The following is a 23,895-nucleotide window of genomic DNA, read 5'->3' on the forward strand; positions in this document are numbered from 1 at the left end:
GTGCAAGTTCTTTTTCCGCCATCTTAGAGATGTCAACCGCTGAGAATAACACTGAAGCAGGTAAATATGAGCCGTACCTTTTCTACCTTTCCACTCCGTATATTCAATTTTTGTCAAACTATTGTATATATTGACATGCTTTTAATGTGTTCGATTGCCTGATCTGTTTATCTTTCGATTTGAAAAAACCCGCCAATTGCAAGTTTTACATAGTCATAGGCTACATGAAATCGAAGTATGAATTTTCAATACCGTGACATTCAACTCCGTGACGATTATTTTTGTCGCGGTACGGACGTTTTCGTCACGGAATGGAAATATTAACTTCGGTTTGACTATTTACGGCAATAATTAATGCGTTATAAATAAAATATAAAAATGTAGAATCTATGATCCTTAATAATGTGTTCAGCTGTAAAGTATACATGAAATATTAGGGTTAGGGTTGATATATATGATGATAATACTTATCCCATACAAAAAGAGTTTTGCTTTCCGTGTATTTCTATTCTTTGCATGTCCATGGTGCTAAAGCTATGTACTATGATAATTTGTACCTATTTGTGTTAAATCCTCGCCAAGAACAGCAACAGACCTGGCAAAGGAACAAAAAATTCTAGAAGAAAATATTGGCTGTCTGGAGAAATATTTGGACATCCTGACCAAGTATACACTAACTGCAGAGGAGGAGGCAGACTGGCGGGAGGAAATCCAGAACTTAACAGACAACATTCTCAATAACAGGGACACCTTGAAGATTTTTTATAGAGAAGTAAAAGAGATAGCACACAAAGATGCCACTTTCCGGGGCAGAGAGGTCCAGAATATACAGGGAAAAGATGAAGCAGAACCCAGCAAAATACCAACAGTACCTAGAAAATGAAAGAAAGAGATAAAGAAGGCGGACGGACTGGTAAAGTTGGTGGCCGACATATCGGAAAGAGATCGCCGTCGGCGTCGAAAGTATTGGCGTGAAATGAAGAAAAAACAACCTACAGTGTCACCAGGACCTTCAGTAGAGCTAGCCTCAAGTTCAAGTCTTACAGAAAAGAAGAAAATGGGAAGGAAACGGTTCAAACGTGAACGATCAAAGACATATAGAAAGATGCAGAAATTAGAGCAAGAACTGAAAGTTCAGAAGAAAATCAATGAAAAACTAAGAAAAAGGTTATATAGGGCTAAAGAAAAAAACATTGACCCAAATTCACCAAGAATGAAAGTAAAAATGATATTCAAAGGGCCAAATAGTGCTGAAAAGGCTAGAAAGATGCTGCTGTTTCATAATGTACTACTTGAGAGCATTAAGAAGAAATACAGGTTAAACAGGAGTGAAAAGTCAAAGCAAGTAATCACAAAAGCTGTGCTGTGCAACCGACTGCTAAAGAAATATCGTTTGCAGAAGTATGCCAGAGAGACCTTGGAAATCACACACAGGAGAATAAAGGTTGCTGATCACAATATATCATTCATGCGAAAAACGCAGAAAAACGCCCTCGTAGCAAACATGAAACAGTCTGTTTCTGAGTTTCTGAATAGAGACGATAATAGCAGGGTTAAAGCAGGTAAACGGTCCACAAAAACTCAACATAAAGTGAAGAAACAAATACGTTTGTTAAATGACACTATGAAAAATTTGCATATGAAATTCCTTGTAGAAGAAAAGAAAAGCATGTCCTATGCCATGTTTTGCCGTCTCAGGCCATTTCATATACGACCACCAACTGAAAAGGACAGGGAGACTTGCTTATGTCGCAGACATGAAAACTTGCAAATGAAATCAAGGCGACTTAAGGAAGAGCATGTGTTGCAAACAGAAAACATGTCTGATATAATAAAGAAAGTTGTGTGCGATACATCCAGTAAAGATTGCATGTATCGCGTATGCCCTCGCTGTAAAGATAAGCGGCTAGATCTCATACAAGAATCTGATGAAAGCAAGATGGTCAATTTCTTTGAGCGGAAAACTAAACGTGTCGAGGTAAAAATGTCCAATGGTGAAACAAAGATGACATCAATGACTGTCAAAGAAAAGGACACGCTTTCATTGAAAGTTTTGTGTGACGAGTTTGACAAGGAACTCAGAAACTGTTGTCAACATGTGTATAACATTGAACACCAATATAAAGCTATCCGTGAATTGAAAGATAAGCTTACAACACATGATGTACTCATACATGTTGATTTTTCGGAGAACCTAACGTGTAGGTACGAGTCCGAAATACAGTCGGTACATTTTGGCGCGTCTCAGAGACAACTGTCACTACACACAGGAGTCATATACACGGCATCTCAAACTCAGCCCTTTTGCTCAGTATCAGACAATCTTTCTCATAACCCAACGGGAATATGGGCACATGTTCGACCTGTTCTTAAAATGATAAGAGGGCGATACCCTGATAAAGTGAATGTATTCTTCTTGAGTGACGGCCCCACAACCCAGTATAAAAACAAAGAAAACTTTTATATGATGTCATCAGTTCCATTTGAGTTAGGATTCAGGTCAGTAAATTGGAGCTACACTGAAGCAGGTCATGGAAAGGGCGCTCCTGACGGCGTGGGAGCCGTGGTCAAACGTGCATCGGACCGACTTGTCAGTCATGGAACGGATGTCACGGGAGCACAGCAACTATGTACACTGTTGAATACCACCAACCTACACGTACAGATGTTCTACATACCAGACGAGCAGTTTTCGGTGTCTACAAACCACAATCTACATACTGTTAAAGGAACATTGAAAATACACCAGGTATGAATGTTTTCCTTGTTTCAAAAGAAACATTAATGTCTATATATTATACTCAAACTTGACGAAGTATTGCTAATTACAAGAGCAGTATTATGTAATATAATAACCATTAACTGCTCATTAACTAAATACCCCATGGCCACGTGGTAACGCCCCTGTCTTGCAACCCTGAGGTCCCAAGATCTAGCCTCGGCTCGGCCTGTCGGCCACATTAGTTATGTAGTGATTGGTCATAAAATTATTTCTATGCCATTTGCTCCCTACCTCTGATTCAAGTATGGAAGTTGTCAGTTACTTGTGGGAGTATGTGCACTAAGTACTGGTAAACCGTTCAGGTCGGCTGATTCTGCGCAGGAACAGTGTGAGCAGGTTAATTGACCGCTGTGATATGACTGATGTAATGTTGAAAAAGCCTTAAAACCCATTAAAACAAACAAACAACTAAATACATGTTAATAGTAATAGCAATGTACAGACTATGTATGCATTTATGTAAGCCATTGTCGGGTCGTTTTTTCATCTCTATTGCAGGTGTTTTCGACATCGAAGCACGTGATCAGCTATCGGGACGTAAGCTGCTTTTGCAAGGCGCCAATGGCATGCAACTGTTATTCCCCAACGGTGAACAAATTTTCAATAGATACCGATTTCCTGCTTCCATGCTCAAGTACAGGTAATTTATACAGTCTTTAGTTTAAAATATAACTCGGTCAACAATTATATGCCTGTAATTATTGCATTATTGTTTCGAAAGGTTAATCTTACATTGTTATTTGTATTTGAATACAGAGTCACAGATGCTACAGCCCACGATTGACCAGCCTCTGCCGCCCACAAGTGACCAGCCTCTGCCGCCCACAAGTGACAAGCCTCTGCCGCCCACGAGTGACCAGCCCCTGCAGCCCAAAAAAGACCAGCCTCTGCCGCCAACAAGTGACCAGCTTCTGCCACCCACGAGTAACCAGCCTCTGCCATCCACAAGCGTCTTGTCAGATATCACAGGTAGGTGGACTATTTCTATGGCTTTTCTCTCCATATCGCTGTTCCATGTAACTCATGGTTTCTTACAAAATAAGCCTCACAATCGTTTACACAAGATAGACAGATAGATAGATAGATAGATTTATTCAACATAAAATGTATATATTTACATGGCAATTATAATATTAAAACATGTCTAAATTAAATATTCATTGATTAATAGATTAGCCATGTCAAGTCAACATTAAATGTCAAGGATAACACAAAATAGGGTTAAAAATAAACCCTTGTTTCCTTGTGGTCCTTGAGATGTAGTGCTGTTATGACATAGCAAATACCTCATAAGAATATCACAATAAGGATAACACAAATAAATTAAGAGATTAAATATTACATAAATAGAATTACTTATCATAGTTGGTTGTAATTTAAAAATTTATAACATGGATTAATTACAGAATGTGTTTAATAATAACATATACATGTAGCTATAGTAAAGAGTTAAAATTAATACTAGCAATGGGTAAAAATCAATATCATATGATATGGTTGTAATGCTATATAAGTAGCGCAAGTAAGCCAATCGTCGATATCATTGAATTTACTTATTTCAGTTGATGACAGCCTTCTCCATCAGTATTGTGTGGTGAAGTACGATAACGTGCCTTATCCTGGGTTAATCACGAACGTCGAGTCTAACGGTGACGGTCTTGAAGTCAGTGTATTACATAGTGTTGGTGACAGTAGGTTCTTCTGGCCAAGGATGGAGGATGTGTGTGTTTATGCAATGGATGATGTGCTCACGCTGATTCCGCCTCCCAAGAAAATCACGCGCCACTACCAGGTGGACAGTGAGATTTGGAGAAATGTAAAAGATCACCTGAACATTTAATCCAATGCAATTATGTTACTGTTTGGTTTCAATTTGTTAAGACGTATTTGTGTTAATTACTTTTTTATCATACTGTGACATATTACGCGCAAACACCATTTCCAGGACACAAATTCAATACCGTGACGCAAACGTCCACTCCAGAATGCTCATTCCATACCGAAACAATGGTCAAATCTTAATTTAGCATTGCTTTCTAAATATATGCTGTGCTAGAATTTTTTTCAATGTGTATCTGGGCGTGAAATGTAGCTATATAGAGAAACACATCACACAAATTTAAAACCATGTTGAAATAAAAGAATTTTAAAAATCACTTTGAATGAGACTGTTTCAGTTTGATATGAATAATATTGAGTTTTGTTAGTTTTTTAGCTCCAAATTCGTTTTTTCTTGTATTCAGTTAATATTCTCATAGGCACTAATACATTTCAAGTGATTTTGGGACAAAATCTGGTAAAATTAAAACGTTTTGGCTCATTTTCAGAACGTCACGGAGTGGAAAAATTTACATTGGGTCAATCTTTCCAATGTCATATTTCAGGTCCTTTACATCAATTTTTTCATGGCCGATCATGATGTGTGCCACTTAATGTTATGTGAATATAAACCACAAAAAATCTATTTGAATTTGTTATATTTTTATTATCAGAATCAGTACAACGAAAGTTAACGCTAGTTGTAGAATAACCCAGTTACCTCTAAATTCAAAGATAAATTTGTGAAGAGTGAAACTATTCTTACGTTTAATTCGTTTGGACATGGAGAGAGAGATGCGGCAAACGGAAGGGAAAAACTGGCACCACCAAATAACAGACTTGCCAGTGTATTCATGCTTGCACTGCTAGTTATTGTCAGCGTGGGTGTTGTTAGCAGCTTTAACTTAACTTTGATATTCTGACCTAAAGGTACGATGTATCTGCAGCGCAACAAACCACGTTATTTACCTTTTCTACTAGAAAGATTTTTGCGACTGGTGTACATTTGATTTCAAATTCAGTACATAAGTACAGCGTGTTCCATAGTATGTGATATTCTGTATTTCAAAACTCCCCGTACGATATAAGATATCGTCCGCTCGAAATAATATATCGTGCAATCGAGGTAAGGAGTCGTGTGCTTGAGATAAGATGCCGTACAATCGAGATAAGGTGTCGTACGCTTGACATAAGATGCCGTGCAATCGAGATAAAGTGTCGTACGCTTGAGATAAGATGCCGTGCAATCGAGATAAGGAGTCGTGCACTTGAGATAAGATGCCGTGCAATCGAGATTAGGTGGCATACGCTCGGAATAAGATGTCGTGTGCTCAAAATAAATTGTCGTTTGCTCGAGATATGATGTTATGCGCTCTAAATATGATAGATAAATAAATAAATAGATAAAATATCGTACACTGGCAAATAGATCTCGTGAGTCGAGCGCTCGGAGTGAATTTTTTTCTTAAAAAAAAAGCTCGTAATGGATTTAAATCAACCACTTAAATTTCACAGCTCAGATGGATATAAATAAATTATTGTTGAAGCAAGTTACGACCACTTGCTATCTTGTCTTGTCACAAATCATATAATGTGAACAGTTAAATTGAAAATATAAAATATACCTCAAATATAAAAGTAAAAACAGTGCGCCAATATTGTTTGCGAAATGGTATTCGTGATTTTGAATCTTTTTAGGCTTAGTTGTTTATAATTTGTATACAAGATATTAAGTAAACAGATCTAACAATACGTGTTTGAAAGCGGTATTCTGTCCTATTCTCTTCTGTTTTGTTCTGTTCTGTTTTGTTCTATTCTAATGTATATTTAAGATAAAAATGGATGATTTTTAAAAAAGGACCTAATTGTGTTTTTGGTGTACGCAAACATCTGACGAAGTGTCATATCTCTGCTTTACAACTGCGGTTTTAATTCCCGTATCATTACTCAGCATCACAGCTATATTACTTTATAAATGTTCCTAGAATTCGTCCCAGTACTGACTAGTTCTGCGCTAATAAAATACAATTCCTCAACATGAATCGGAGCTGGCAGGCGAAGTCAATTTTAGTAAAGTCGTAGATAACATATTACTCCACATATGGATCGAACGAGCGAGCACCTTCCTGACATAGAAACTTGGTAATAAATGCGGCTATATCAGTTTTGTTCTCAATTTCGTGCCTATTAAATCCATATACCGGTACCACTTTTAAAACGCCGCATTCCAACATTTATTATGTTTGCGCTGCTGTCTATTCGGTTTAGGGAGACCTTTTGTATTTTACATGTAATCAAAACGTACTTATTGTAAGATTTTTTGATTTTTTAAGCAATCCGTTTGCTATATTTTTAGTTACAGTGTCTTTTTGTCGCGTGGCTTCTTTGCGATGCATGGCTGTGTGAATGTGTTTTGGGTGCTCTGTGATTCCGGGAAATCTACCCTTACCTTTTATGTTTTTATATAGAAAGCCATTTATTGATTACATAGGATTTGTGTCTAAATTTCAAACATCATTATATGAATTCATTAAACATAAATATAGATTTCCAAGGGACCATTTACTTATAAATAACCGAAAGTCAACCTTAAGATATACTTGGGCCATGTATTTTCCTCTCGGTGAGTTGTCATAGTCGCGTACACGTAAAGATAAAATACCATTTTTGCAAAGTTGGGCGGTTTTCGGTAAAATGGTACCCCTTTTTCACAGATGCTCGCCTCCAAAGTGAAGGGGATATAAACATTTGTCCAAACGACTCTGTGCCTCGTTCTCGTGTTTTGTAATACATTAACATTTCTACTTTAGCATTTTAATCCATGTTAAGGGATTGATATCCGGACTTGTATATTCTTGCTTATATAGCTCCTCTGTAACTCCTCCGTATATAGCTCCCAAAAAAACGAAAACGTCCTCCAAATACAGCTCTCGGGGAAGCTTAATCCGAAAGAAGCCATATATGGTATGATGTCGCACGACACACATGAAATTACATATACAAATATAATTAAGGAGCATCTCACACATTAAAACAAACATTTATTTCTAAATATGAAAAGCTACAGTTCAATCTGTAATTGAATTTGAATTTACAAACTATCAAAGTTATTTGAATGGAGTTAAAACTGTCAATAAGATTCTTGATAAAGATACTGTTTTATGGTAATTTCTTCCGAAGTTTGCTTCCGATATATGTCTTTTAACAAAACAGGCTGAAACAAGCAAAGCTAAACTCCAGAATGATAAATTTAATGCTCGTCTACAGACTAAACGCATCACCCAGATTTGTACCAAGAATATGCATGACAAATATGACGATGTTGATCAGATAACATAAGATGATATATTTCTCTAAGTATATTGGGTCTTTTTCAATCTTTTTACCACAACAACCGTAGTAGTTCGGCTTACAGCATTTGCTTTCAAATGTGTTATCAAAGCACCCCATTTGTTTAATGAAGATACAGCGACAACACGAACATACAACTGGAATATTCACCTCATATCCCCATTCAAGCTCAACACATACGCAACACATACAAGGGTCTTTAACCTTTTCAATTGGCTTTTGGACCTTCATTAAATTTCCATCTGCCAATTTCATTTTAACCTCAACTAAACTTCCATCAGGATAGTAATTTTGTGCGGCGGAACAACAGGAACAAAAAACGAAAGATAAACAAGTGAAGTTCATGCAACCAATATCAAAAGCATATAGACGACAGAAAGAGCAGCCAGGTTTTTGTTTACATGTTGATTTTCGAAAGACATTTTTCACAAAAGAACCAAGCATTGAAGCGTAAGTTTTTGTACGATTTAAAGCATTATGCTTACACGTCATGGAGTATAGCAAAAGCAAAAAGTTTTGTGGGAGGTCTTCAAACAAAAGAGCATACAAAGTTTCTGTCCAGCCGTGTAGCAGCTGGAATCCAAACGATTTCCCTTTTTCTTTTTTCTCGCAAATTTCACGTCGGGTTTCTCCAATGATATTCAGCAATTTGACTAGGGCAAACACAGAGCCAAAAAGTACGAAACTGCTGTACCAAATCGTTATTTTAAATGAAGAGGAACCGCATTCTGAAAAGAAAGTAAACGTAAGCAATTTCATTCATACATGTATGAACGCATGAATACTTCACACAACAAAAATTTGAAAATGTTAATAGTATAAGATGTAGTTATTTACGGCAATTATGGCACAGTTATTGTCCGTAAGTATTGACCTGGCACTCATAAATCTTCGTCAATATTTTCGGATGTTTTCGTTAATTTACGCAATATTTGTATTTTGAAAATATCTATATTACTGAAGTAACAGATACAGTTAACCGATGATACGATGGCTCAGTGGTAAGGTGCCTGACTTCCAAGCATGTTACCACGGGTTCGAAAATTACAATAAATAATTTTTGATACAATGTAATTTTATCGATGCCTGTTTTATTGTTACACTATTTGATGCATCATATTTTAATGAATTTTATTTTTTTTCTCCTGTAGTATTTATTTTCGGGAAAAGCTGGTGACAAGTATATATATATATACTTTGTATGTTTGTATATGATCCTTCTAAAACCATTTTATTCCACTTTTTCTACAACGGTTAAATATGATAACATTCAGTAAATGGACAATAAAAATCACGATACGTTTGATGGTTAGTTTGCATATAAAATATATAAAAAAGATTCGGTCAGACGTAGGACTCGAACCAACAACCCTGAGCGTGGCAGCTAAACGCTTTTGCCGCACAGCTACCTGCACATGTGACATTACGTTTACAAGAAATTATATATATCTTATAGTCATTCATGTTCGGACACCGAGAATTAATTTACGGAAATAAACGGAATATTCATGAGTGCCAGGTCAATACTTACGGACAATACCTTTTAGATCCGTTGCATTTTGTGATATTTGTTATCTAAGGGTCATTTTAACAGTATTACAGATTCTTATCCATATAAGGGCTTTCAATGAAACGCTTATGTTTTGTATACCCCTAATAATATTTCAGTTATACAAATAAATGGGAAAATTAGATCTGATCTTGGTCACAAACATCCCTGCAGGCTTCTGAAGACGTTAAATAATATCCAAAACAAATATTATTATCCCTGTATTGGTCAACCGATCGGAACCTAAAAGTTTTATGGTGATATAATAACGGCCTTCTCTGCCAACAAACACAATTACAATGACAGAGGAAGAATCACTTTGCAAACATACTGTGGCTCGCTTTTGAAATACTTTACTTGATAAAGATTATAATGAAATAAAAGTTTTAAATAGCTCTCTGCGAAGTTACACATTCGTTATCAAAATCAAACAAGCTTTTAATTTTATGTCGGCCCGAAGATCAAAATTCAACTTCATGACTTGCTGAATTTCAGTCCCAAGCCACCCAAGAAGACCGAAATTAAAATTTTCAAAACGTCTAATTTCGAATTAGCATTTATGATTTCGAACCAGCTCTATGCTCGAAATTCTTATCACAAAAGGCAAACTTCTACTTGATATTGAATTAAAAGCCTGTTCAGAGACTGACACTAATATTTATAAGCCAGAAATAAATGTCGGGCCAGCTCAAAAATCATTCTTCAAATTTTGAAAAGCTGAATTTAGATGTTATACTGAAATTTGGATCTGCTCAAGATCATAATTCAATGTTTTAGAAATCGTGCCCGAACGAAAAACTCACTATTCAAGATTCTATGAAGCTAAATATACTACTTCTGGTATTATAATTCAAACCTGCATGAATTTTCAAAGCAATCGAATTGAAAGCTGTAACTAAATGTGAAACTAGCTTTTAAAACAGCTGAATTTCGATCTTGCATTGAATATAATTTCGAGCCCTCTCGACGTTTCGAAAATCTAGCACAGTATGTCGAACCAGCTCGAACATCAAAATTTAGATTTTCTACCAGAACATCTAGCAGTATTGAATTAAGAGCCAGCTTAATTATCGCAATTCAAATTTTCGTAATGACAACTGAATAGAAATTCATGCTAGCATTAAAAGCTTGAATTTTAATTTTCAACTGACTCTAATTTCGAAGTCAAGCTCAAATTTTGGTGTTTTCATTTAATTTCAACATCGATCTTCAAGTTTGCTCAAAATGCAATATCAGTTCGATATTTATCTTTTCGAAAATTTGAATTTCGATCTTTTAATTTGTCATAAATATGCCGCCTCAGATTTCAACTCTGAAATATTCTATTTCTTTCTTCATACATGGGCGAAATTTGATACAAGAATAAATTCAGTTCGTTCCTAGAAAATGAAAACTTTATATGAAACAATAGCCAAATAAATACAGATTACTAAGCGGTTTGCGTTAGTCTTAAAGGGCTGATAGTAAAGTATTTATGTTTTATCATGCAGAAGTGATTTCAGCAAATTTTTCACATTTTACAAGACAGACATCTACAAGATAGACAAACATAATATATACAACAAAAGGTCATTTTTAATTCATCTTAACTAGATCTATTAAATATCTTAACTATTAAATAGTTTAAGAAAGACAATAGACTGAGTATTATCACATCGTTTGGAAAGCTAAAATATCTATATAATACTTTTTTCAAAATTTACATATACACTTAGGACCATTTCAAACCACACACCTATATAATGCCGCGTTGTTCAATTAGTTTTGAACCATTTTTTTGCATAATTTGAATATAAATGATTAAACACATGAATCTTAATCCCAACTGATAAACATATAGGTATAAAATTAACAAATAAATAATATCACTGTAAAATTCGAATAAATGAATCACAAAACAGTTTGTGCGTCCGAGTAATTAATACTTCGAGTGTCCTCTCACAACATGCACACACCTGTGCCTCATCAGCAGCACTTAGTTCCGGATGACCAACTGGGGAATATTCTTCCATTCCTGCACAATGTCCTGTTCCAGTTCACGGAAATTGCAAGAGGCATTGAATCGATTCCATACTTACCTGTTCCGCTCGTCCCACAGGTGCTCAATAACACTAAGATCCGGCGGGAAATGCAGCTGCCGCCCGTTCTGTTGTTGCAGCAATATCTGTGTCGTGCGTAGGCTGGTGCAACTGCATGCCACGTCCACCGGCTCGTATGTGCGGTATTGCGACAGGGACCAAGATGTACCTGGTACATAGCTGCATTAAAGTTCGCGCGAACACCTATCAAGTCTAGCTTGGTGTGTAACGACAATATATATATAATAATTATATTATATATATATTATATATCCGGCCCATACCATCATGGAACCACTGCTATACTGGTTTCGTTGAAACAGCCATACGTCGTTCAATCTTTCACCTCGACGTGTGTATACTCGCATTCTTCCGTCGTTGTGGTACAGACTAAACCGAGTCTTGTCTCTGAACATGACATTTGAACATTCAACAGGACATTTGACCACTCAACAAATGTCACAACGTTAGTGTCGGCAGGTCGATTGCCCCCGCTGTTGTCGGTGACGTGGTGGCAACCTAGCTTTATTCCCTCTTCGCGGAGCCGTCTGGCGACTGTTTGTCGACTACGTGTTTATCATGTGCCCTCATAGTGCATGTCCCGGTCTTGAAACTGTCTCGAAGATGATCTAAAACGATCCACACATCCTGGGCAGACATTGCTACCCTTTTGCGAGGCTGCCAGGTCTTACTATCAACTCCACCTGTGGCTTAAACTTCTTCCGAAGGTTAGCCGTGGTGGATACATGTTTGCCAAGACTCGGACACCCTGAAAAGAGAATAACTCAATCCTAAAATTTCACTGAAAAATGTACATTTGTGTTATAATTTATTGTGAATAGATTCATGTGTCTGAGTGAATGATTGGCTTGCAACGTGCCGGTTATACGACCGATATTCTTGGATATTCTTCCTAACTATAAAAATGTAATAGCTGAAATATGTTTTTTTTTAAAGTAAATAGAATTGTAAAATAAATAAAAGAAAATAAAATAGATAATTTTGCTTACCAACATTTCCTCGTGCAAAGTGTTGAAATCATGTACGCACCAAGCGCAAAATTACCTGATCGAAACGGTTGAAAGACTATGATTTATGTACAGCTAATGTATCCAAACTTTATTTATAGACTTTAACCATTACATTGAAACATATTTTAAAGTGTCGGATTAAAAATGGTCCTAAGTGTAAAATTAATTCACTCGTACTAAATATCGATAGGGCTAACATTCCCATGTGTCAGTTCCATTACTTATCCATTTGCGTAGACAATTTTGTGTAAATATTTCATAAAATGTACATATTTATTTACTCACTGTCTTTTTCCGTTGCACTGCTGTTAAATAATTGAATTGCATCCTTAAACGCTGGAAAGGAGAACGTAAAATTTTCATTTTTTGCAAGTGCGCTTTCATCAGAAATCGTTCCCACAATGACATCAGCCAATGACGTCCAGTCGATCACAACATCTCCAAGGATGAGAAGCGCTGAAAACACGCGTTTAAAAATAGTGAACCCATTATTTTGGATACCACAGCCTGCCTTGGATGTAGAAATACTTTCACTTTGCCATTGATCTTCGGTGTCTGTAAGTAACAAAGATCTATATTTACTTGTAATAAAATCTGTAAAAAGATCCTTTGGAAGCAAAGAATGCAACCAAGAAGAATAATAGCAGACTCGGTTTGATTGAGTCATGAGAGGTTATGAAATGTAAGTCTAAAATAGTATTAAAACAAAACCTTGACCTGCAATGATGCATTCTACTCCCGTGGAGGCCTTGTGAGATCTAGGTCTGGCAAAATACACACAAGCCGAATACAACATTGCATATCAAGGTAGATCTACTGTCATTTTATTGCATGACTCCTTATATAAATCGCCGGTCCATTGTTTGTGTTATTATTTGTCATTATGATTGGATGAAAACGTAACTAAAAAGGTCCAACAGAATGAGCAATAGACTCCTTATTTTTTCCTGGATGACTATTGACTCCTGAATATGAACAATTGACCATTTATCCTGTTAAAGGCCTAGATTCACTACTATATAAGTGTTCCCCCCCCCCCCCCCCCCCCCCAATCCAGTATACAACTCCCATCTTATCTGCTGTTTATCAGCGATTATGTAACAGTAACTGATTAGAGGGCAATTAGCACAGCAGGGACCCCAACTAGACCATGAAGATGTGTACAGTGGAGTTGAAAGAAATTAATTTTTCTTCAGTGAATATGGAATGATAATAATAATAAATATTATTTTGATATTATATAGATGATAATAACTATTACTTTAATGTTATAATAATAATAATAATAATAATAATAATCATTATAATAATAATAATTATTATTATTATCATTTTATTACATATAGGATGATAAAAGATACAGTAATAAATTTGAAAATAATACTGATAATAAAACACAAGTATAGAGAAAACTTCATGAGTTCTTTATGCTGACAAACAAGTTAATATAAAATTATTGTGTTCCATCTACACTCAATTTTCATTTTTAGTATGTTGCTTTGCTTTGTAACTTTGAAATGCACATACTGTTTTCAATTTTAGACAAATGTTATCTACAGTATTCTGCCAGCTTTAAATGAGTGAAAGACACATTTTTCTGAAATATCACAATTCTCCAGACAGAATTTGAAAAAATAAAAACTTGCATATTTCTTTAAGTAAGTTTCTCATTATTTTATTAGTGTGAAAATAAGTTTCTGATTATTTTATTATTGTGTTTGATCAACAATATTTTTCTTTACATAGAAATGCCAAAAAAAAATCCTAGTAAAACTTTAATGTTATTAATTATTCATTAATTTAAAATAAATTACATTGTTTCCCCTTCTCACTAACTGATCATACACTTGAAAGGTAGACTGACTCTCCAATAAACAATGACCCTTGTTTATTGGAACCATACTGTGATGGTCATTAGCCCCCAACTGTGCTGGTGAAGACAGAAATCCCTTGGCCCACTGCCAAAATCTAGGCCTTTAAAACTAGATTTATCTGGGAAACGAGTCAATAATCCATTATTTCTCTGTTTTGCCAACTTGAGCTAATCGATTGTGTGAAGAAATTGAAGAACTTGAAGAAATGAAGACTGAGTGTAAGTAAGTGTCTAAGGATTTAGATAAAAGTGCTTGATATGTTCTAAAGGTCAATATTTATAGGTTATTAGCTTTGTATCGGGAAATATGTACTCGTTCTTCAGCGAAAATATTGCGCGACTTTAGGAGCGCAATATTCTTCCGCTGAAGAACGAGTACATATTTCCCGATGCAAAGATAATAACCTTTTTATTACATACGCATCTACACATATAAATATTACGTAAATATCATAAATATGTTCAATAGCCTGAATAGGATTGACAATACAAAACTAAATAGAAAAAAATAGTGCAACAACACATACTGAATTACGTCACGCACCCGATAATGGCGATATGTAATGCAGGCGTCAGTGTATGGAAAAATATTGACGTTTCCGGTACCAGTGTAACTTTACGGGGAATAGCAACGAGTATGTTATAAAATAATGTTATTATAGATACACTTTAATCTATACCTGGTACCTAAATCGCTTTCGGTTGTATAAATGTTCATAATAAAAACAAACTGCCTAATCACGTGTGTATGTATTCGCCAGAAGTCACCAAATGCCTGAAGAAAACAATCATTCCCGTAATCATAACCAATTTTAACTGATACGCTGAGCAGATCTCCAAACACCAATAGACCAAAAGTGTTTGAAGCTCAATCAAAAAAAATATATGCAGGTTAGATCTCTTGAAGGATAAAGGTTGGCACTTCACGCCTCGATTCGATTTTATTAACGGCGTTTTTGAAGGCAAATGATGACGGATTGCTGTCAGCTAAACACTATTTGAAAGTCGGCAATTTAATTTTCAAAGGTACTTACAAAACGGGTCATAATTTTACATATTCTACCTAAAATATATATGAGCAGTTTTGGTATTCAGCCATTCCGTGTTCAGCTTCCTGTTTGTCAGGAGTGAATGATCCGTAGGCATTGCTTAACAACAATTTAAGAATCTTTGCATCACATAAGTTATGGACGAACATGGTAATTGTTCATTCGATCCAAAATTTCGAAGTGGAAAGTGTCATTCATGGCACAAAATAAACAAACAAACAAACAAAACAACATAAAACGAGAAAGAAATAAAATTCTATAAAATGTACCTTATAGAATCTATAAATAATCCTTGAATACTGATACCCAAGTGGTGAATTGTTTAATGAATATATTTTACACACGCTAAAAGAATTAATATTTCTACAATATTAGCCTACGACGTGTAAACAGTGCTGCAACAACTGACTTTTCCAAGTATAGGAGAGATCGTGTTTGTAAACAAATCCATTGTATTTTCTATTTTTAGAACTGACAAGACAAAGACCGGGTAGGCAGACGCCGAGCGTCCATGTTTTTTGTAAACAGTGATGTTTTTCTAACGGCTTAAACTTTCTTAAAACACAAATAATATCAATAATTTTTTGATCAATGGAAAGCGTATAAAACAAGCAATTTATTGATTACTTTTGATTATAATTTCGAAATTAAATGGATTAATTATGAACGCTTAACTTACAGTGTTTTTTCAAAAAGTTTGGAGGATCGCTACGCCACTATTAAAATCTTATGTCATTTAAAACGGTTATTCATTTTAAACAGATATTTAAATGGGAAAATATGAAAATCGTAAGCATTTCAAAACTTTTTCAATTTTTAAAATCCATAAATGAGCAACAGTTATTAGAAATTAAAAATTCAGATCTCATACACAAACGATGTAAAAACATTTGTTTTACCCACCACCAGATAAACAGGTATTTATGCGTGACGTCATGGCGATCCATTTGCTATAACTTACGTCAGAAGTTAAATGAAAAAAGAGGCCCGTCCAAGAGTTTTTGTAAAGTCCAATGAATGGTGTTACGATTACCTAACATAATTATGTATTTCTTTTATTCAAATCCGCAATTTTTAAGTTTTTACACACCAGTTTTCAGGACGCAAATACCGCCAGTGCATTTTCCAAAACTTTACATGAAATAATTAGCATTAGCCTTGAACTCGAGACGATCACAATTCAGATTTTTCTCCAGTTAGTAAATCTAAATAGGTTAACTAACAATTAAAATAAGCCTTGTTACATTGATTTCTGCATATATAGAAGAAATATGTATCTCTTTCTTTTTTATTTAATAAAGCACCGTAACTTTAATCTGCCATGAAACGCACGTGCACTTTTCCCGCCAAAATAAACGCTTATGTTTGTTTGCACAACAAACAGCATTTGGGTAAACTATGGATACTTTTCAAGTCGCAAAGCGAGAGATTCGGAGCTATTCTGTCACGCCATTAAAAAGATTCCGGCGGCACAAATAGCAATAGATCTACTGCCGATATATTAATAACGTAGGTATGACACAAATATTACTGGCCATGTCGCATTATACGTATCACTTACGTGTAAGCGTATTTATTTAACTGTGTCATCTAGTAACACTATCGTAAGAAAATGGTATCTGAAACGATCAACCAGTAGTATAATTTCATGTATCATGAAAGATATGCTTCACTGATAAAAAAAAAATCACCAGAAACTACATGTAACTGAAATATAAGTAATGATATTAAGCTGTCCGTTGACAGATTCTAATATAGATCTTTCAGTTTTAAACCCAAAAAAATTAGTTTTTAGTTTCAGCATTCTATCATCAAAATGAAGCGTGTCGAGAAAGTCGAAAAAAATCAGAACGATCGATTACTGTGTTTCATAAACCACAAAGTAGAGCCTCATCATACTCAAACTGTAATGACGTCACGAATAATACGTCACAATTCTTGAAACCATTGGGATTTCCAAAGTAAACAAAAGTTTCTTTGGCTGCTATCGGCTCGGGATGTTTGCAGGTAGACTTTATCTAATTGTTCAATAAAGTTTGTTGTTTGGTAAAATTGTTAATGAGTTAATGTTTTTTTTTCGAAAGTGATTTACCTCGGCTTTTAAAACCGGAAGCTGGATAAGGTATAGCGGACTACAGAACGGCAATTTTGATAGTGTTAGTTAGCTGGTAAATTGAACGGCTTTAATATCTTTTTTGTTTGTTGTGCTCAGCGTAACATAGGATGAATATTTTTTTCTTTCATCTGAAAGTTTGTTTACATTGATAATTGAGATGCTGTTCGAGTTATCAGCTGGTATAAAATGACTTAAAAAATACGCGATTTACTTGCCAACAGGTCTGTACTATTTCATAGTATATTAGGTGGGTGGGGTGTGATAATTGCATTTGTTATACCTCACATCAATGTCCAATGCAAATTTCCCATTAGTTTAACTTGAATAATATATCATATTCCCCAGAGATTTTATATCACATGCGCAAAATCGTTATTTTCAATTTCTGCGCAGGTGGTATGATCCATAATTTCATATCACATGCGCAACAGCGTTATTTTGTTTTACTGCGCATGTGATATTATTTTTTTCATATCACCCGTTGAGAGATTGATACTTTCGCATTGATTAAAAGACTGAGTCGATAAATTTTCAGACGAGGCACTTATATAATTTTACGTTAGGATTAAATTACCCTTTTCTGGTGCTCTTGCATGTGCGAACATGGCCGAATTTTCTTCTACGTGCAAAATATTTGGAAAACAATTTTTCATCAAATATTGAATCGAAACTACCACAGTAAGTTTGGAAATGATCTAACTAAGAATATGAGTGCTCACACTTACATGTTTCATTTAGAAAAAAGAAAGTTATCGCCGTTTTTCGAATGCTACTGATTGTCGCAATGTTGAAATATTAGAATAAATATAGCGGTCAGCGATATTAAACGTCTCGACTAAATCTATCAAAAAAGTCTTATTACACCGCAAAGTCGCCACAAATTATGAGTGCTGACAAGTAAAGATTCTTTATTTCTGTCTTCATTATTTGGTTAGTAATTACTTTTTAATGTTAAATAAATTTTTATGTTGATTTTCCAGTAAATGCTTTGACCCTTATAAGCTTTCGGTATAATAGAATAAATATTGCATTCCTGAGAGGGTGATATGAAAAATGTTCACCGTGAGATATATGAATATTGACCGAGGCGCCTGAATGCAATATTTATATAACATCTGTTGATAGAGCTTCACGCGCCTGTGAGTAGACTAGTAAAAATATACTTTCCTTTATTTCTTGATGCCCAAGGAAATGTTTTTGTAATGATTTTGTCGTTTTAAATACAAAACCAGAGATATATAGTAGCACAATGTACATGTATGTCCTGACGTATGGTACAAAGGGATCTTAATACAAGCATGGAACATTCATATCCTAACAATATATGCTTATAACAATATAATAGCAATTTGGAACTGACGTCACGTCATTTTACCATTTTAATAAGTCTATGGGTAAAGTCACAAAATCTTGATTTTTAACTTCATTTTTTTTTTTTTTCTTTTTTTACAAGAAAATGAAAAACATGCCAAGAGATATAAACATTTTGGTATCAATGATGCTATTTTTGACATTTTTACATGCAGTAAATATTAATTATTTGAGGCCCAAAATAAGAAGAGACGGACTTTACTTAAATTAATAGTCATGTATGATCATCAAAATATTTGCACACAAGGTGATGAATTTGAATTTTTTACGCGCTAGCGATTCATGTTTAAGTTGCCGATCCTATTCTGTCGTTCATTTCGCATGAACACCGAAAAAGAAAGTTTTAATTATATTTCCTTTCCATTTGTAAACATATTGAATTATAAGTTGCATATATTTTGTCACATTTCACATTTAAATCAGCTTCCTGGCTATTCTGTTCACCAGACGGAACAACTGCGACGTCATCTAAGGAACGTTCTCCCTGACTATATGCGGACGTCGTCAAAACAGCGGCCGGTTAACACTAAGCAGCGATGACCAACATTTCGCGCCTTTCCTTTTGCTGTTCATGCAAAATGAACGTCATAGTTTTCAATGGAAAAGAATAAGACGAATGTAAATAGTTATATGTATTTTTAAAGTTATTTAGTGTACAAAGTATACACATCATTACTTAAGTCATAATCATTGAAAGGTTAAGAGGTACCTTTAGGTTTTGAGTAAAGTCCGTAATCATCCATCCTGACAGCCTCGGGGTGAACGCCAAAATTAGAGCATGAGAATAGCTTCTGTCAGCACTTTTTTTATTCTCCAGAACCTACAGATGAATCTACCGTCTATTATTTTTGCGTATTTGATCGCGACACCGAAAATTTAACTTTTTAAATGCTCTTATCAGTAGAATAGCTATTATGACCTATATATTGGGCCATGCACCTGACAAATGTCAGGTAATATTTGCTCTAATTTTTAAATTTCTGCCTGTTGTTGCAAAAAGTCAGAAACTGGATTTTCGCGTATCCACGATGGAACAAATCACATCACAAAGTTTTGCGTACGTATATGGAAACTCTAACATTTAAATTTTTGCGTAGAAGCTATCAATGACAATAAGCGGGTCAAAACCTGAATGGTGGTCAGATCACTGTAAAACATAGACCACTGGTTCAGAAAATGGGTAAAGAAATATTAAATTTTTAATTCGTCTGTTTGATTGATTAATCTTAAATGCACAGCCATTTTAAACTGCAAAAGCATGTGTCTGTAAGGCACGCAGAACGTCTGATAGTTTACGTTTCTTTTAGATTTTTGCGTACGCGTGTAGAACATCCGCAGTCGGAGTTTCTGCGTACGTTTGCAAAACTGTTGGCCTTTCATACGTAAGCAGAACATCCGATGTAACACGCTTCTTTTAGCATTTTATGTATATATGCAAAACATCCGAACATGCAGAATATTCCACCTTTCTGTTAGGCTTTGCGTAATCAAGATGATCGGCAAAATGATGATAAATATTGTTACCAGTAGATTTTGAGAGACTGGGTGTATAAATTTTCATAAATATCACTTTCATAAGTACAACTTCATAAAATATAGCAAAAAAAACTATACTATTTTTTGGAAATTTTACCATAAACCACTATGTCTATTGTAACCATCACGAAGTCATCTTTATCCCTGGTAATGAGAATGACATGCTTGTTAATGATTAGGAAAATTATTATACTTTTTACGTGTTTTTCACTGCCAGCCCCACAAATACCATTGACATTATATATAAGAGGCAAATAGTTATTGCATGTTGTTCAAGATGAAGTCATTTGGTTCATTGAAGAACTTCACCACAGAGGTGAATTATCAGGATAACAAAAGTGTACCGCGCCATGGAATCTAAGAAGTTCTCAGATAGTGTAATTTTACTGCGCTAAAGATGAAAAGGTTTTTAAACTATTTCAATAAACCATTAGGAATCGTTGCCTGTGAATGTTATTTTAAATGATAACAGGCATAGCGAGATACATCTCAAGAAAATTTGCATTTGTACAGAGCGCATGAACGCTTTCAATTATTACTTTTTATCATTCTGTACATTATCTGATATCTGTATCGTTGTTTTTCATGTCACATAAATATTAATTTTAAATGACTTTTATCTCATAGTGCTATTTTCCTCCTCAGTCTGTGATAGATAATTATAGATAATTGTGTTTACTTAATCTAACAAACATTTTTATTTTGTTAACTTTACTCTCCACTTGTAATACATATCATGCTATGTAATAATTAAAACTAGAACATGCGTGTAGTTTATCAATTGCATTAAGGCTAGTGACTCTATTAAAAATAAGAGCATTTTACTTTGGTGGGTCATCCAAGTTCATAAGACCTCAAAATCGCATACGTAATATGTTTTATCCCTCATAACTGAATATAATCTAACTGATCTCAATTGGACTTTTTTATAATATTTTTTTTTTTGTAAAACTGCACATGTTTGTACATACGGGTATTTTACGGCAATACGATGATTAATTGTATGTTGAGAGGTATAGCTACCACTTTAATGTAATTAATCGAGACCTTTTTCATTTTTCTTAAAATATGGCTAGTAATGTTTAAAAGAATATGTGTTAAATGTAATTACCAGCTGTTGTTGCGTACCAGTTATATACGTATATAGATGATAAACTATTACAATTTGTAAAATATTTAATATACATTTTTTATAGTTGATCAGTTTTGGTTTGTTGTGTTTTTGATGTCATGTGTCATATTTTGAGTTTACAGGGCCGTCAATTCAGCGTGTCTTTTTAGCTTTTTAACACAAATACAGAAAACAGCTCGAGTGGAATTTACAGAACAAATCAACAAGGTTTCAAGCATTGGGACCACATTGTCGCAAGGGACGACTACTGGGTCTGAAGGCTTGATTTTGCTGTGTCTCTGTGATTCCAGCAGATATAAAAGTTTTAATTCCACACCCCTCCAAATTATATTTCGATGTATTTGAGATTTGAAATCAAAATGTTTAGTCCTGTATGGTCGCATATAACCTGTACTTTGTTACAACCCAAAACCAACAAATCAAAATTAAACTTCTATACTTCTAAATAGCGAGTTAAAGCTTCAAATCTCATTGTACAAATTAAAACTTGGGCATTATTTTATATCTTATTGATATTAAAATATGTTTAAACCCTCTAATATTTTTTGTTGCGAGCAAGACTACGATGACCCTTATTAATACTTTGTGCTTGTTTATATTGATAACGTTTGCATTTGTCTTGCAGTTTGTTCTGAAAATAAAAATATATAGTTTATTTGATTGTCATGATTTTAAATAAACATATCGCTATTCGAGGCAGCAGCTCTATTTTTTCCTGTTGCAAAATAATATACAAATAACTAGTTAATATTCATTATATTACTGTTTCTTAGTAAGTGCAAGTTTTTTTTTATTATGACACTGTTCTGGTTGAGTTCAACTTCTGTAGAGTTCTGTTGTTATCTTTCTTCAACTGTCCAGCAAGCAGTACATTTTCTCTACATGCACGGGCTATCTGTTCCTTTAACGTGATATTTTCTTTATATAGCTCGTCATAGTTCTTTCCTCTATACCTGTGTTAAATAAAATCATAGGATTACTTCAGAGATAAAACATCAAACTCGTCAATGTATTATCTAAGTGTTACAATTTTACACTGATATATTCAAATGCATAACCAGGTACTCAGGTAATCCATATTCGTTGGGACTAATTTCATTGTTCAAAATAGATATCATGAAATAAAAATATGTTCAATACAAAACGGATATCATGAAACAAGGAATGTTCAAAAACGAACTAGATATGAGGAAACAAAAAGATGTTCAAATACAAAAAAAGAGATGTTGAAATAAAAATACGTTGAAACACAGGAAGTTTTTGATGAATTAAAAGACGCTCAAATAATAAAAATCTGATGAAATAAAAAAGAGAGAGTCTTGTGTACGAATTTAATATCAGATAATCTATCCATCTAAAATAAGAAATATCAAAACTTCACACGAATCTATATTTGTTTCCATCTTTAAACTATAATATTATTTTCTGTACGTACCCCTCGAGTTCCTTTAACAAAGCTACATTTTCCTTGTTCGACTTGATCAATTGGTTGGTTATCAATTTCATTTCCTTGTCTTTCTCTTTCAACAGTTTCTGCAGGTATATTGCCTGATATTTTGATGCTGATTCTACTAAAGCCTTCCGTTCAGCTTTTGGTCGTTCCCAGTCAAACTGCTTTGTTCTAAAATATATACAATAGATTCACAATCCCGTATGATTTACCTTATAAATCTAAAAAGATCATTTTTCAAAAAAAGTGCAGTGACAAAAATACATGAGTTTTATAGAAATCTAGAAATAATGAACAAACCTTTCAGCCGACGCTCGGATGGACACGGGACATGTCCAAGTGCCGTCGTTGGGTTCATCTGTTTCCCTAATAAAAGGCTTAAGAAGGATTGTTGGTTCCGTGAGAGTTCTCTATAATAATAAAAGTTATAAAAGTGTAAATATGTACATGCCTACTACATGGTGTAACATTTTTAACCAACTATTTCTATGTTTCTTTAAAAAGACTCGACCATAAAAAGGATACTTGAAAAGCACTGTTCTCATTACTGCAATATGAGAATTAATATACTGGTCAATATGTTCGACAGAAGTGTGTGGTGTACAGTAAAATAGACCAGTTATTGCAATATCAGAATAAATATACTGGTCAATAGGTAACTCCTAAGCCTACCCTAAAGTTTGGGCCGCGGAAGGTAAGTTACAATGGAAAGTGTATGCATGCAAGTCTTATCAACTGAATAATGTCCAGGACTAGGAA

At 34.5% G+C, this 23,895-nt stretch overlaps 3 protein-coding genes across 3 annotated transcripts in view; 1 reads left to right on the forward strand and 2 right to left on the reverse strand.

Annotated features, from left to right (window-relative positions):
* Positions 1–900: 900 nt before the first annotated feature.
* LOC123545719 (uncharacterized) lies at positions 901–5,470 on the forward strand. The gene is made up of 4 exons (XM_045332028.2): positions 901–2,749; positions 3,281–3,422; positions 3,539–3,751; positions 4,345–5,470. The coding sequence occupies exons 1-4, from the start codon at positions 977–979 to the stop codon at positions 4,620–4,622; spliced, it is 2,406 nt and encodes an 801-aa protein (XP_045187963.2). The 5' UTR covers positions 901–976; the 3' UTR covers positions 4,623–5,470.
* Positions 5,471–7,603: 2,133 nt separating this feature from the next.
* Positions 7,604–20,101, reverse strand: LOC123532692 (uncharacterized). The gene is made up of 3 exons (XM_045314228.2): positions 19,728–20,101; positions 12,895–13,164; positions 7,604–8,679 (listed from the first exon to the last, which is right to left on the reverse strand). Exons 1-3 carry the CDS (start codon positions 19,759–19,761, stop codon positions 7,862–7,864), a joined length of 1,122 nt encoding a protein of 373 aa, XP_045170163.2. The 5' UTR covers positions 19,762–20,101; the 3' UTR covers positions 7,604–7,861.
* Positions 20,102–21,712: 1,611 nt separating this feature from the next.
* Positions 21,713–23,895, reverse strand: part of LOC123532693 (uncharacterized) — a 30,189-nt gene continuing 28,006 nt past the window's right edge. The window contains exons 5-7 of the mRNA XM_053518177.1: positions 23,437–23,546; positions 23,122–23,307; positions 21,713–22,639 (exon numbers count right to left, since the gene is read on the reverse strand). Of these exons, the coding sequence (XP_053374152.1) occupies positions 22,480–22,639; positions 23,122–23,307; positions 23,437–23,546 (456 nt within the window). The 3' untranslated portion in view covers positions 21,713–22,479. The remainder of the gene's footprint in view (positions 22,640–23,121; positions 23,308–23,436; positions 23,547–23,895) is intronic.

This window comes from Mercenaria mercenaria, chromosome 11, assembly GCF_021730395.1.
Source record: "Mercenaria mercenaria strain notata chromosome 11, MADL_Memer_1, whole genome shotgun sequence".
Lineage (NCBI taxonomy): Eukaryota > Metazoa > Mollusca > Bivalvia > Venerida > Veneridae > Mercenaria > Mercenaria mercenaria.

Coding starts and splice junctions, on each gene's coding strand:
- LOC123532692 (XM_045314228.2), bottom strand. CDS start 19,761: ATGGATGATTACGGACTTTACTCAAAACCTAAAG. Junction 13,165..19,727: donor ACTTTACTCAAAACCTAAAG/GTACCTCTTAAC, acceptor TGTTACTTACAG/ACACCGAAGATCAATGGCAA. Junction 8,680..12,894: donor CAGTGCAACGGAAAAAGACA/GTGAGTAAATAA, acceptor CTTTCTTTTCAG/AATGCGGTTCCTCTTCATTT.
- LOC123545719 (XM_045332028.2), top strand. CDS start 977: ATGAAGAAAAAACAACCTACAGTGTCACCAGGACCTTCAGTAGAGCTA. Junction 2,750..3,280: donor GAACATTGAAAATACACCAG/GTATGAATGTTT, acceptor TCTCTATTGCAG/GTGTTTTCGACATCGAAGCA. Junction 3,423..3,538: donor GCTTCCATGCTCAAGTACAG/GTAATTTATACA, acceptor ATTTGAATACAG/AGTCACAGATGCTACAGCCC.